Source organism: Protopterus annectens, chromosome 12.part0 (genome assembly GCF_019279795.1).
Source record: "Protopterus annectens isolate FY-2018-M chromosome 12.part0, PAN1.0, whole genome shotgun sequence".
Taxonomy (NCBI): Eukaryota; Metazoa; Chordata; order Ceratodontiformes; family Protopteridae; genus Protopterus; species Protopterus annectens.
The window spans coordinates 787,512,325-787,525,178 of record NC_056746.1 but is presented as its reverse complement, the minus strand read 5'-3'; the positions used below and the strand labels follow the sequence as shown (position 1 = coordinate 787,525,178).

Here is a 12,854-nt window from a genome sequence, read left to right as displayed (position 1 = left end):
CCATTGCTACTCTTGACTTGAAGTAAACTCTCTTTCCCAAGCTGCTAGTCGCAATCTGACTTAAATATCTCATCCACATAGTGCAAGAAATATGGACAAAGGCAAAAAAAAAAGTGTGTGTGTGTGTGGAGGGTAATGGTACAAAATCAGACATACATTTTAATTACTGATTTTGTAATCTTAGAATGTTGCTAGAATAACATGGTTTGAGTTAACATGCATTTCTTAAAAGTTACGAAACTCACATGTCCATCATTTAGAGACAGCAGTCCCTAATAATTTGACAGATAAACACAAATTTTATGATGACAAGACAAATATTAGCTAAAACTCTGGATATTCTATGAAAAATAAAACAGTACAGCTAAGAGGTACAATCTAACTACTGGGAAACAGCAATGCACCATTTATGATCTCCCTAAAGGTCAAATGTAAATAATTGTCTGTCACCATACTGAATGAAGTTCAAGAAAGGGCCGGAAGGCAAGTGTCTTAGACTTCCAAGCTACTAAGCTAACACAATTTAAATTTTTTGCCCTGTGAGCTGATGCAAAAAAATGAAATAAATACATACATAAATGTATTAAACAGTAGACTCTTAAGGTCTTACCTGCATGTTAAACTCAAAAGCTTTGTTGGCTTCTTCTACAATCTTTTTTTTCGTCTCTTTATCCAGATCCAGTGCATTTAGTCTTGCTCGGTATAACTGTTTAAACTTCACTGCATTTGAAATGTTGTCAAATTTATAGAAGAATACTCCCTCTCCAGAAGCAGGCAAACGTAGTACCCTCTGAGCAATCTTCTTCAACAGCTGTCCTCCTGAGAGATCACCCATATAACGTGTGTAAGCATGAGCAACCAACAACTCTGGTGAATTTTTGCCAATGTAATGAATCCTTTCTACATATTTTTTTGTTGCTTCTGAACATGATATCTGATCTTTCCAATCGTCTCCGAAATAATATTCAAGATCTTTGGTTAGAGCCTCTGTCCGGTGGAGCTCCACAGGAAAATAAAGTGGGACAATTGCACTGTGATTTTTATTATGATCCAGTTCTTCTTCCATTGCAGAATAAGTGAAGTATAAAGCTACGGTAGCCAGCTAGAAAAAGTGAGATTTATATTACAGAAAACTAACTCTGTTTCGCAGTTTTACTGAAATGATCTACAAAAGTATGTTAGAACACGTTCAGCATTCTTCACTCAACATACTAATATTTTAAAAGGGCATTTGTCATGTGTTCCATTATTAGTCCAAGTCCATGTCACCAAAATCAAAGTTACGTACTTACCATGTTGTCTGATTTTCATCCGGTTCAACATATGGGATGTCGTATCCATTGGAGCCAACTTCGGCACTGAATCTGAAGCTTCCATGGTTCCAGGGCTCTAACTCCACCCCTACTCAAAATTCCCTGAACTCCATTTCAATACCTCAGATCAAATTTGCCCTTTACTAGAGGTCTCAGACCTTTTTATGGCAAATATTAGAAAACAGATAATCTAGGAAAAAGGGACAAGGAAAAAACAAATGGACAGGCCTGGTTGCTCACAAACAAGGTGTGGTGTGACAACCTCTCAGTCATCTTGAAGCTATATATGTGACAATGTGGCAAGGGGGCTGGAGAGGAGGGAAGTTGAACCAGATGAAAATCAGACAATATGGATCCATCATTATGGTATGTACATAACTCTTGTATCCAATCTTGTTTATTTTCATCCAATTTGACATATGAGACAGATTCCCAAGCTGTCTTTCTGGGTGGTATCAAGGAAGGGCATTCCTGAGTATGGTAGATCCACAAGAAGAGTGGACTGTACATCCAGTTTATAATGAGCAACAAAAGTATGCACAGTGAACCAATTTGCTGCTGCACAAATGTCATCTATGGGTAGTCTCTTGTTGAAGGCCAGAGAGGTAACCACTGCTCTGAATGAGCAAGCCTTCAGTTTGGACTGTAAATTTAAACCCATCTTACTACAGACGAATGAAATACAGCCTGACAACCATTTAGAAAGTGCAACTTTCACAATACCTCTACCAAGTTTAGACTTTGAGAAGGCAACACATAGCTGATTAAATTTCAGATTTCCTGAATTGTTTTGTCCAATGAATATAGATTCTGAGTTGGCAATGAACATCTAGCATGTGTAGAATGCATTCTCCTTTTTTTGGAAATTTAGGAAAGAACACTGTTAAATCTATGGATTGATTTAAGTTAGCTTTAGATGCCACCTTTGGAATGAAGGATGCATTAGTTCTGTGAGAAACCCTATTCTTATGGAAAATCAAATAGTGAGGTTTACAAGATGATGCAATTCATCTGGCTGAAGTGATTGCCACTAAGAAAATTGTTTTCCATCCTAAATATTTAACAGCTATTGTGGCTGGTGGTTCAAAGGGGGGGGTTATGTCAGAGCTTGGAGCATGATGGTAATATCCCATGAAGATACTGGATCTCTAATGGAAGAACGTAACAGAAAAGTCCCTCTAAGAAAGGCTTTTGAGATCTTTAAGGAAATGTCACTGTGTCCAATATGAAAATTTGAAATTGCTGCCATTTGAAGTGTGATAATAGTATAAACAGAACCTTTTTGAAAAACTTCAGATAAGAACTCCAAGATGGAGGATATGGGAGGAGAAAATGAGTCTAAACCTTTGGCTACCACCCAAAAGGAAAATCTCTTCCATTTACTTTGATAAACTTTTTTTTTTTTTTTTTGTAGCAGGCTTCTGGGAAGCCAATAGAGTCTCAACACCCATAGTGGGAAACCTGGTGTCTCTAGTTATGGTCAAAACTGACAGAACCAAGCAGTTAGTTTCATGGTAGTCTGTTCCAGAGGAAGCAATCTGGATGGGTGAGCTAGGAGATCTGGATACTGATCCAAACTCCAAGGAGGATGTACTAATAGAGGCCACAGAAAGGGGAACATGTTTGTCGAGGCCAGAAGGGGACAATGAGGATTACTCTGGTCTTGGACTGTTTGGCTTTCTGAATTAATTTGTTCATGAGAGGTAATGGGGAAAGGCATAAGGAAGACAAAGGACCAACTGTGGACCACAGCTTACCTTGTTTATTGTTCTTGTGGAGGGATCAGGGCAAAGTAACTGCTGCACTTGCTTCTGAGGTAGGAGGCAAAAAGGTTGCAGCACGGTTGGGCCCAGTGGTGGAAAATTAAAGTTGCTACTGTTGTTGTTGTTGTGGTATTGTATGAGGAAGTCAGGAGTGTCAGAGAAGTATATAAGAGTGGTACAAGATATGTACGAGGGTAGTGTGACAGCGGTGAGGTCTGCGGTGGGAGTGATGGATGCGTTTAAGGTGGAGGTGGGATTTCATCAAGGATCAGCTCTGAGCCCTTTCTTATTTGCAATGGTGATGGACAGGTTGACAGACGAGATCAGACAGGAGTCCCCGTGGACTATGATGTTTTCAGATGACATTGTGATCTGTAGTGAGAGTAGGGAACAGGTGGAGGAGACCCTGGAGAGGTTGGGATATGCTCTAGAGAGAAGAGGAATGAAGGTCAGCAGCACTAAGACGGAATATATGTGTGTGAATGAGAGGAAGGATAGAGGAATGGAGAGGATGCAGGGAGTAGAGGTGGTGAAGGTGAATAAGTTTAAGTACTTGGGATCAACAGTTCAGAGTAATGGTGTGTGTGGAAGAGAGGTGAAGAAGAGAGTACAGGCAGGATGGAGTGGGTGGAGAAGAGTGTCAGGAGTAATTTGTGATAGACGAGTACCAGTAAGAGTGACAGGGAAGGTCTACAAGAGGGTAGTGGGACCAGCTATGTTATACGGGTCGGAGACAGTGGCACTGACAAAAAGGCAGGAGTCAGAGCTTGACGTGACAGAGTTGAAGATGTTAAGATTTGCACTGGGTGTGATGAGGATGGACAGGATTAGGAATAAGTATATTTGAGGGTCAGCCCAGGTTGGATGGTTTTGGAGACAAAGCCAGAGAGGCAAGATTACGTTGGTTTGGACATGTGCTGAGGAGGGATGCAGAGTATATTGGGGAAAAAGATGCTAAGGATGAAGCTGCCAGGTAACAGGAAAAGAGGAAGGCCTAAGATAAGGTTTATGGATGTGGTGAGAGAGGATATACAGGTGGTTGGTGAGACAGAGCAAGATGCAGAGGACAGCAGGAAATGGAAACAGTTGATCTGCTGTGGCGACCCCTAACGGAAGCAGCCAAAAGAAGAAGAAGACTGTTGGATTGAGGGACCACTCATGAGGTTGTTTGGATAGTCCTGCTCAATTTGTTTGCCAGAACACTGGAAGACCCCAGGATGTGCATTGCTATCAAAAAATGGTGTGAAGACGTCAACCACTACCAAACCCTCACGGTCTCTCAACACAAGGGGAAAGTACAGATTCCTCCTTGTTTGTTGATGTACCAAATAACAACCATGCTGTCAGTCTGTATGGAAATCACACCCTTGGGAAGGACATCCTGAAGTGCCTGCCATGCTAGGAAAACTGCCTTCATCTCCAAGACACTGATGTGAAGGTTTGCCTCTAAATTTGACCTTGTGCCTTGGATCATTCTCTCTTCAAAATGCCTCCTCCAACCTAAAAGAGAGGCTTCCATGGTCACTACTGTTACCGGTGGATCTATGTGAAAGGGCCTTCACTCTGTTACTGAAAGGGAAGTTATCCAACAAGTGATGTGTTGCCTGCAAACCCTTGTGAATCAAATCTTGCTGAGTAATAGGTGAAATTTCTGAGAACACTGGACTAGTGTCCACTGAAGTATTCTCATACAGTAACAAGCCGTCTGAATCATTAGAATTGAGGAAACTGTAAGACCTAATAGACACAGGACTAATCACGCTGGAGGGATGGGATGATATGTCTGACCATGATGCAAAGACAAGGCTCTGTGGTGGGGGAGACTGACAATTTGCACAGTTGTGTTGAGGTGGCATCCAATAAATTCTATCTGTTGGGCTGGAAGTAACTGACACTTGGGGAAATTTAAGGTTTAGCCTAGATCCAGTAAACATTGTAGCAGCAGGTTCAGATGATGTAAAAGCAGATGCATGGATACAGCAGTCAAGAGCCAATCATCGCGGTAGGGAAAGACTTGGATCCCTAGCAGATGCAAGTGCACCGCTACCACTGCCATTATCTTGGTGAACAACTTGGAGGCTGTGTTGAGACTGAAGGGCAGGGATCTGAAGTGATAGTGATTGGCTCCCAGCCAGAAATGGAGAAATCTTGTGAAGTGCTTCTCTATTTCCACATGACAGTAAGCATCCTGGAGATCTACTGAGCACACCCAATCATCCTTCCACAGAAGAGGCAATATGGACTCAACTGTGACTAACAATAACTTTGTCTGCTTTATGAAATGGTTGAGATGATGGACTCAAAATTGGCTGAAGTCCCACATTTCCTTTGGCACAAAAAGAACCTTGAATAGACTCCGGATCCTAACTGGTCTAGTTGGTGTGGGGGGGGGGGTTGGATGACTCTCTTTCTAGCAGCTTGGAAACTTATATTGCTGCTGGTCCCTATTGACTGGGTTGAATAATGGAAACCACTTTTTGTTTTATGGGCAAAAGAGAAAAGGGAATGGAATGGCCTCTGGAAATTATCTTTAGCACCCATGCAACTTTTGTTATATTTTGACAGGCTTCAGGATACAAAAACAAACTTCCCCCAACTGCCTCAGGAGTGCAGCTGTCCAGCAACTCATCAAGGACACTGATAGGGCCTTTTGGTAAAGGGACCACGGAAGCCCAGGTTATGTGTCCCATCTCTGCCTCTATGGCAGTGTCCATTAGAATTTCCTCCACCTCTGCCACGTGAGCCTTAGGAAACCACATCTTTTTCCTAGCCTTCTGATTCCTGAAGTAAAATCTTTGCAGGGATGGAAAAAGGATGCCCACTGCAGATACAGTCTTACCACCCTTCTGGCTCCTGGTCAATATGTAAAAAAAAAAAAAAAAAAAAAAGTGGAATGGACAGTCCACAATGACCTGCAATGCACTTCAACAAATTTTAACGTAATAAAACCACAGACTAAGTGCTTTCATCTTACAAACATGAAGACTTCATCAGAGTTATGGTCTGCCATTAAAAAAGAAGTTATGTCATCACCATAACGTTCCATGTGAGTTGTCCATCTCACCTTCATTCTGTACTTGTGGGTTCAGAACTGATCCTCGGTTCCAACTCGGCCATTTACAAAAGCTTGAGGTCTCCAACTAGCTTGTGGCTTATTCTCTATCCCATGATGCTCTAGGGGATTCCCCAGATCTTGTTTGCTGGTATAGTAATATGCATGGGTTCCTATTAGATGACCGAAGACACATTCTTTCAAATGCATCTTGGTCGAACTTGAAAAGACGAAAAGGCAAAATGGCGAAGCGGCATATAAGCGAATTCTTTACCTGGGAAAGAAATCGCTTGGCTGCATCCATTACTTTGCCGTTTTCGTCACTGTAGTGCGATCTCGGAGTTGGTATATTTAAGTAGGGAGGGTGTGCGAGGCACAGCCCCCCAGTTTATGTCATGTTTTAAGTGTTTTTTTTTTTTTTTTGGAACAGCGATTTTCTTCCCTTGGAAAAAAAATCGCTGTTCTAAGCGTTCGAGTTTGTAAGCTTTCGCTTACATGGGGTCAGAGAATATCAGACACCAAATAATAACCTCTCGATCCTCCACGAGCTAAAAAGGCTGGGGGGTAGGAGGGTGGATGTAAGAATGAAGGCGAGATGGACAACTCACATGGAACGTTGAAGATGTCCTATCTTGCCTTAATTTTGTACTTGTGGGACAGGGTCTCTAGCACCATCTTTCTTGGGTGGCTCACGGGAGAACATTTTTCAGAACAGTGGACCCAAAAGAGGCCCTGTCCCTGGAGGCCAAATCCACTTTGCAATGAGTGATACAGGTATGAGACCTTGCCCACGTTGCTGCCGCGCAAATGGTATCAACTGGCAATTTTGCACAAAAGGCAAAAGAGGTCGAAATAGCCCTGGTAGAATGAGCTCTTATTTTGTCTGGAAGTTGTTTATTCACTGACTGATAGGTAAATGAGATGCAATCTGACAACCATCTGGATAGTGTTTTTTGCTACTGAAGCCCCTTTCTTTAGGGTTGCCACCTTTTCAAATGCTCAAAGTGGGACATTTTTTGTAGAAACGTGACATTTTGCAGGGCAAAACATACCCATGATCAGTGCAAAAGACAAAACTTCACTTTTTTGCCCAAATAAAAACTTATTCTTGTAGCATTTGAGTTGTTTATGCTATTTCATATAACATTTAGGTGTTTCAGATGTAAAATAACTGGTTTATGTAACTATTAAAGAAAACGTTGGAAATATTTTTGTCCTAAAATCTCAGGTCCTAATTGCAATTTTTAAGTTTTTTCGCAGGACACAACTGCCCAAAGAGGGACTGTCCCTCATAAAGAGGGATGGGTGGTAACCCTACCTTTCTTGCAGTCTGAAAAGGATACAAACAATTGGTCAGTCTTTCTAAAGTCCTTTGTTCTGTGTAAATAGAAACGTAATTGTCTAAGTTGGTGTAACATGTATTCTGCCTTACTGCCATACTTGGGGGAAAAAATGGTAAGTCTATGGACTGATTTAAGTTTGATTCTGAGCATACTTTTGGTAGAAAAGATGGGTTTGTGCAAAGTGAGACACTCTCATTTGAAACAGCATATATGCAAGTTTGATAGATAATGCTTGTGATTCCGAAACCCTCCTATCTGATGTGATAGCCACTAAGAAAATCGTCTTCCAGGTTAAGAACTTCAAGTCACAGGATGATGCAAGTTCAAAAGGGGGGGGGGAGTTATACAGGATAATACAAAATTTAGGTTCCAGGGAGGTAGAGGTAGTTTAATGGGTGGTCTTAGGTTAGTACCTCTCAAGAAAGCTTTACAAAGTTTGTGGGAATTAACGTTTGGTCCCCCTCCTCCAAAATGAAAATTAGAGATTGCTGTTAATTGTACTCGAATAGCAGCTGCAGCTGCTCCCTCATTAAAAAGTTTTGCTAAAAATTCCAGTATGGAAGATATAGATGCAGATAAAGGGTCAATATGATTTTTTAAGGCCCAGGAAGAAAATCTTTTCCATTTGCTGAGATATAATCTTCTTGTAGAAGCTTTGTTAGAAGAAATCAGGATATGTTGCACTGAGGGTGAAAGATTAAGTAGCCTGGCTATGTTTGGAATTGGTACAGCCAAGGTGTCAGCTTGAGGGTTTGAAGAGATGGATGGAGCATTCCAGACAGATGGGTCAGAAGATCCGTCACTGGGTCAGGAATCCAAGGCTCTTCCTGAAGATGAGGCTGCAAAAAGGGGAATCAGATTTGATGAGGCCAATAAGGGGCTATAAGTATTAAGGTCTTTCCAATGTACTGGCTTTCTGAAGAACTTTGGGTATCAATAGAATAGGAGGGAAGATGTAGAGGAGACACGAGGGCCAATCGTGTACAAGTGCATCCCTTGGGGATTCCCCCGGAGGGGGGATTAGGACAAGGTAGCTGCTGCATTTGGCTTTCGTGGACATGGCAAAAAGATCGCAGCAAGGCTGGCCCCATTTTTGGAAAATCATTTCCACTACGTCTTGTTTCAGGGACCACTCATGAGGCATCAGTATTGCCCTGCTGAGTTTGTCTGCTATCAAGCTGGATTTCCCTGGGATATGCGTTGCTACCAGAAAGAGTTGGGAGGAGGTTGCCCACTGCCATGCTCTCAGGGCCTCTCGACAAAGGGGGTAAGATCTCATTCCTCCTCGTTTGTTTATATACCATAACACTGACATATTGTCTGTTTGGATCGCAATCATTCCTAGTAGAAGAGAGTCTTGGAATGCCTGCAATGCAAGAAGCACCACTCTCATCTCTAGAACACTGATGAGCAAGTGGCCCTCGTGATCCTGCTGAGTGCCTTGGACTGTTCTTCCCTGATAATGCCCCCCCCACCCTATCTGGGAAGCATCCGTGGTCACTGTGGCAAGCAGTTGTGGAAGAACAAAAGGTCGACCTAACGTGACTTGATTGGAGTGAAGCCACCAATGAAGGTCTCTCCTGCAAGATTCTGGTAACATAATCTGGTTCAACATTGGAAGTTCCTGCATGGACCACTGAGTAAACAGCAGCCACTGTACAATTCTCTTGTGCAGTCGCACTAAGGGAATTACGTTTACAGCTGCTGCCATAGTGCCTAGTATTTTTAGAACTGTCCTTGCTTGAGTCTTCCTTTTGAAAAGATGGTCTAGAACCTGTACCCGAAGGGCTGTTACTCTCTGCTGGAAGTTTTACCATAATTTAAACATCTCAGATGAGCCATAACTACTGCCATACATTTGGTGAACACTCTGGGGGCTGTAGTGAGACCAAAGGGCAGAGCTCAAAACTGGTAGTGACTGGCTCCCAGCCAAAAGCACAGATGACTCCTAGATGGCCTGTCCATTTTTAGTGGTAGTACACATCCTGGAGGTCTATTGAACACATCCAACTGTCTTTCCCTAGAAAGGGAAGTATCGATTGCAGTGTAGCCATCCAGAACTTTGTCTTTTTTATAGATTTGTTTAGTCTGCTAAGATCCAGTATGGGTCACCAGTCTCCTGTTTTCTTCAGAACTAAAAAGAACCTTGAGTAAGTCCCGGATCCTCTCTGGTCTGCCGGGACCAGTTGGATGACTCTTTTTTTTCTAGCAACTTATGTATTTCTAGGGTTGCTTGTTTCCTGTGACTGGGTGGAACATCCAGAATGTTTTTTTATGCGTGGGGTGAAACTGAAAAAGGTATGAAGTAACCTCTGGATATGATGCTTTGTACCCACTTGTCTTTTGTTATTTTTAGCCAGGCATCTGGGTACAAGGATAATCAACCCACAACTGCCTCCAGAGAAGAACAGACAGGCCTCCTTTCAGGAGCACTGAAAGGTCTTACCAAAGAAGGATTCTCTGTCACCCTAGTTCTGCAGACCCCCCCCTCTGCCACGTGGCCGGCGTCTTCCATTACTGCTTCCCCCTCTGCCCCTGGGGGAAGGCTCACCATGTGTGCCTTGAAAAACTCTCTGGGAGTTTCAAAACCACATTTTTCCTCCCTTTGGGCCTTTAGGATAAGCCCTAGAAGGTGAGAAAAAATGGACTCCAGTGGCAGAGAGAGTTTTTCCTTCCTGTTGAACACCTGGTTAGTGCGTCTTTGACCTTAGGCCCAAACAAGGATGAGCCGTCGAAGGGGGCAGTAACAAAGTATGACTTGAAGGGTTCCGCAAAGTTACACAAGTGCATCCAGGAATGTCTCCTAAGGGAAATTCCTGTAGCCACTGCCCTACTCCCTCTATTGGCTGCATAAGAAATGAGCCTCATGAATGAGTTAACTACTGAATTTAAGGTGGAGAGCTGGGAGGACACTTTATCTGCTATCCCCGCAGCTATTGAACCCTGGAGAGTATCTCAAAGCTCATTCAGGAGATCTCTCTGTAACCTGGTGAAGTGTGTAAGATAATTCAGGGACCTGAGAGAAAAGGTCGCTGAAGAAAAGGTGTGCTGTCCATATCTGTCCATCGCACGCGACTCTTTGTTCAGGGGGATGGACAGAAGTGGACATCTCTGACAACTCCTTCTTGGTGGCCGCCACCACCACCATAGCATCTACTGGGACACCTTTTTTAAGGAAGGTTTTATCCTCGGGGGACATGATGAATTTATTTGGTCTCTGGGGACCAGACTCCACTGAGTCTGTAAACTCCCACGCCTTTCGACAAACTAAATCCATAAGTTCATCAAAAGGCAGAGATACCCAAGTGGTGGAAGGGCAAGACCCAAAGGCCTTCAGGTAGACAGACTCCTCATTAGAAGGGTTGATGGGCTTCCAGCCGCCTCTCTGCTTAAGGACTTCTAGGATGTCTGAAAAGGAGACATCCTCAGAGGGCGACCGTGGGGACCCTTCTGACTCGAGATCTGTGTCTGATGTGACTGACTCCTCTGTGGAGTCCAAAGCTTCCTCTTGCATAATCTCTTGCAAGGCACCTCTTCAGAAGGGCATTCTGGAGAGGTTTTGGAAGAGAAGGATTTGCCCACTGGGGCATCCTGAGGCCTTAGGTCTCCACGTCTGTGTAGAATCAGTTGTGCTGAGACGGACACTGGTGCCTTTGGGGCAGAAATGATTGGATCTGAGAGTGGAGCTGCTTGTGGGGCAGCACTCTTCTCATCACCTTAAAAGCCCCCTGCCCATGACCCGAGGAAGCTCCAGGCGCCGAAGAACTACAAGGCTTCACTGGCACCAAGGGAGTTGGCTCCACAGCTGATGTAGGAGCCGAGCTCACCCGTGCCGAGGCCCAGAGAGGCAAACTCGGATCCGACAATTGTCTGATCTGACTGTCCTCCCCAGACCTGACCGGAGACCCCCTTCCCCCAACCCTAAAGCTGACCTCAGACCTGAGCTGTCGAATGCCACAGCACCAAGGGGAAGAGACATTTCTAACAGTCTCAGGGTTGATCCATCTTCTCATACTGGAGTCAAGAGGGATAGGAAAGCTGTCATGTTGAAGTAGACTGAACTACTCCCGATAGAGATGTTTCAGGATTAGTTAGATCCAAAACTGTAGGAATCAAAGGGTGGACAGCAACAGGCAAAGCAAGTGGAGGGTAGAATGGCCAATGGTCGTTACATTCCCAGGGGATGGGACAGACAGAATCCCAAGCTGGATCTACATTTTCAATAATTTTCTCATCATCCTCTCAACGTCATACTCTGTTAAGCTCCAAGATAATCAAGTAAGAGAGGATGGATGGGATTGAGATGCTGTCGGTTCTGACCTCCGAGCAACTTCAGGTAGAGATGCAACTTAATGATAGAAGGAGGAGACTTGGCCTTTTCTTTATCATTTTCTTTCTCTTTTTGTCTGCTTTTCTCTTTATTTTTTTCCCTTTCCTTGTACTTGTCCTTTTCTAGATTCTTTTCAGAAAACCTACCCTGTCCTGTTTCTTGGCAGGGGAAAACAGAAGAAGAAGAAAGCCTAGGCAACAAAGATCCTGTCTGTGAGCAGAAGACCTCTCACTACCAACTTATCGTGTCAAACTTGAAGTGCCCTAGCACTAAAAGAACAAGATTGGTAGTCTGTATCCAAATGGGTAGCGCCCATGCACTACACATACAAAGTGTGAGGGGGATGCTTGTGCCCATACTCACAACATTTTTTGAAATCTTGCGAATCAACCATAATCAATCAAACAGTATTCAAAGTACAAAACAGTTAACGTATCTCTACTACGCTGCTACCATATGTATATAAATGTAAATATATACAAAAAAAAAGAAATTATCCACTTGCCATAATATTCCGTCTGTGTTGCCCATTTTCATTCTTCCTCAACAATTGGGTTTGGATCTGACCCTTGGATCCAACTCGGCCGTGTTTTACAACTCATAGCTACTGGAAATTCTCAAGCTCCTCCCTTACCCATAATGCTCTACACCCCTGATATACCTCAGATCTTGTTTGCTGGCCTTACAGCTTCATAAGAATATTAGAACACTAGTATGAAAAAAACAATACCTGGAGCTCAAAGAAAGGAACATTAGCTCCCATAGTGCCTTCTCGTTGTTCTATAAGTCATAAACTAAAAAGTAGGCGGTTAGAGGGAGGGGCGTTGAGGACAAATGAAAATGAACAACACAGATGGAACGTTATGGTGAATACATAAATTCTTTATCTGATGATGTCAATTTTCATTCATTCCTCAACAATTGGGACAGATTCCCCAGCTACCTGACTCCCCGGAAGGACTCTAAGGAAGGATATTCCTGAGCACTACTGAGCTGAAGGCTGCTCTTCCCCTAGAGACCAGATCCAATTTGTAATGAGTCATAAAAGTATGA

At 43.3% G+C, this 12,854-nt stretch overlaps 1 protein-coding gene across 2 annotated transcripts in view; it reads right to left on the bottom strand.

Moving 5' to 3' along the window:
* HMOX2 (heme oxygenase 2) overlaps window positions 1-12,854 on the bottom strand; it is a 970,295-nt gene that overhangs the window by 373,739 nt on the left and 583,702 nt on the right. For both annotated transcript variants that reach the window (XM_044089827.1, XM_044089828.1), the window contains exon 5: window positions 611-1,102. In XM_044089827.1, the coding sequence (XP_043945762.1) occupies window positions 611-1,102 (492 nt within the window). The remainder of the gene's footprint in view (window positions 1-610; window positions 1,103-12,854) is intronic.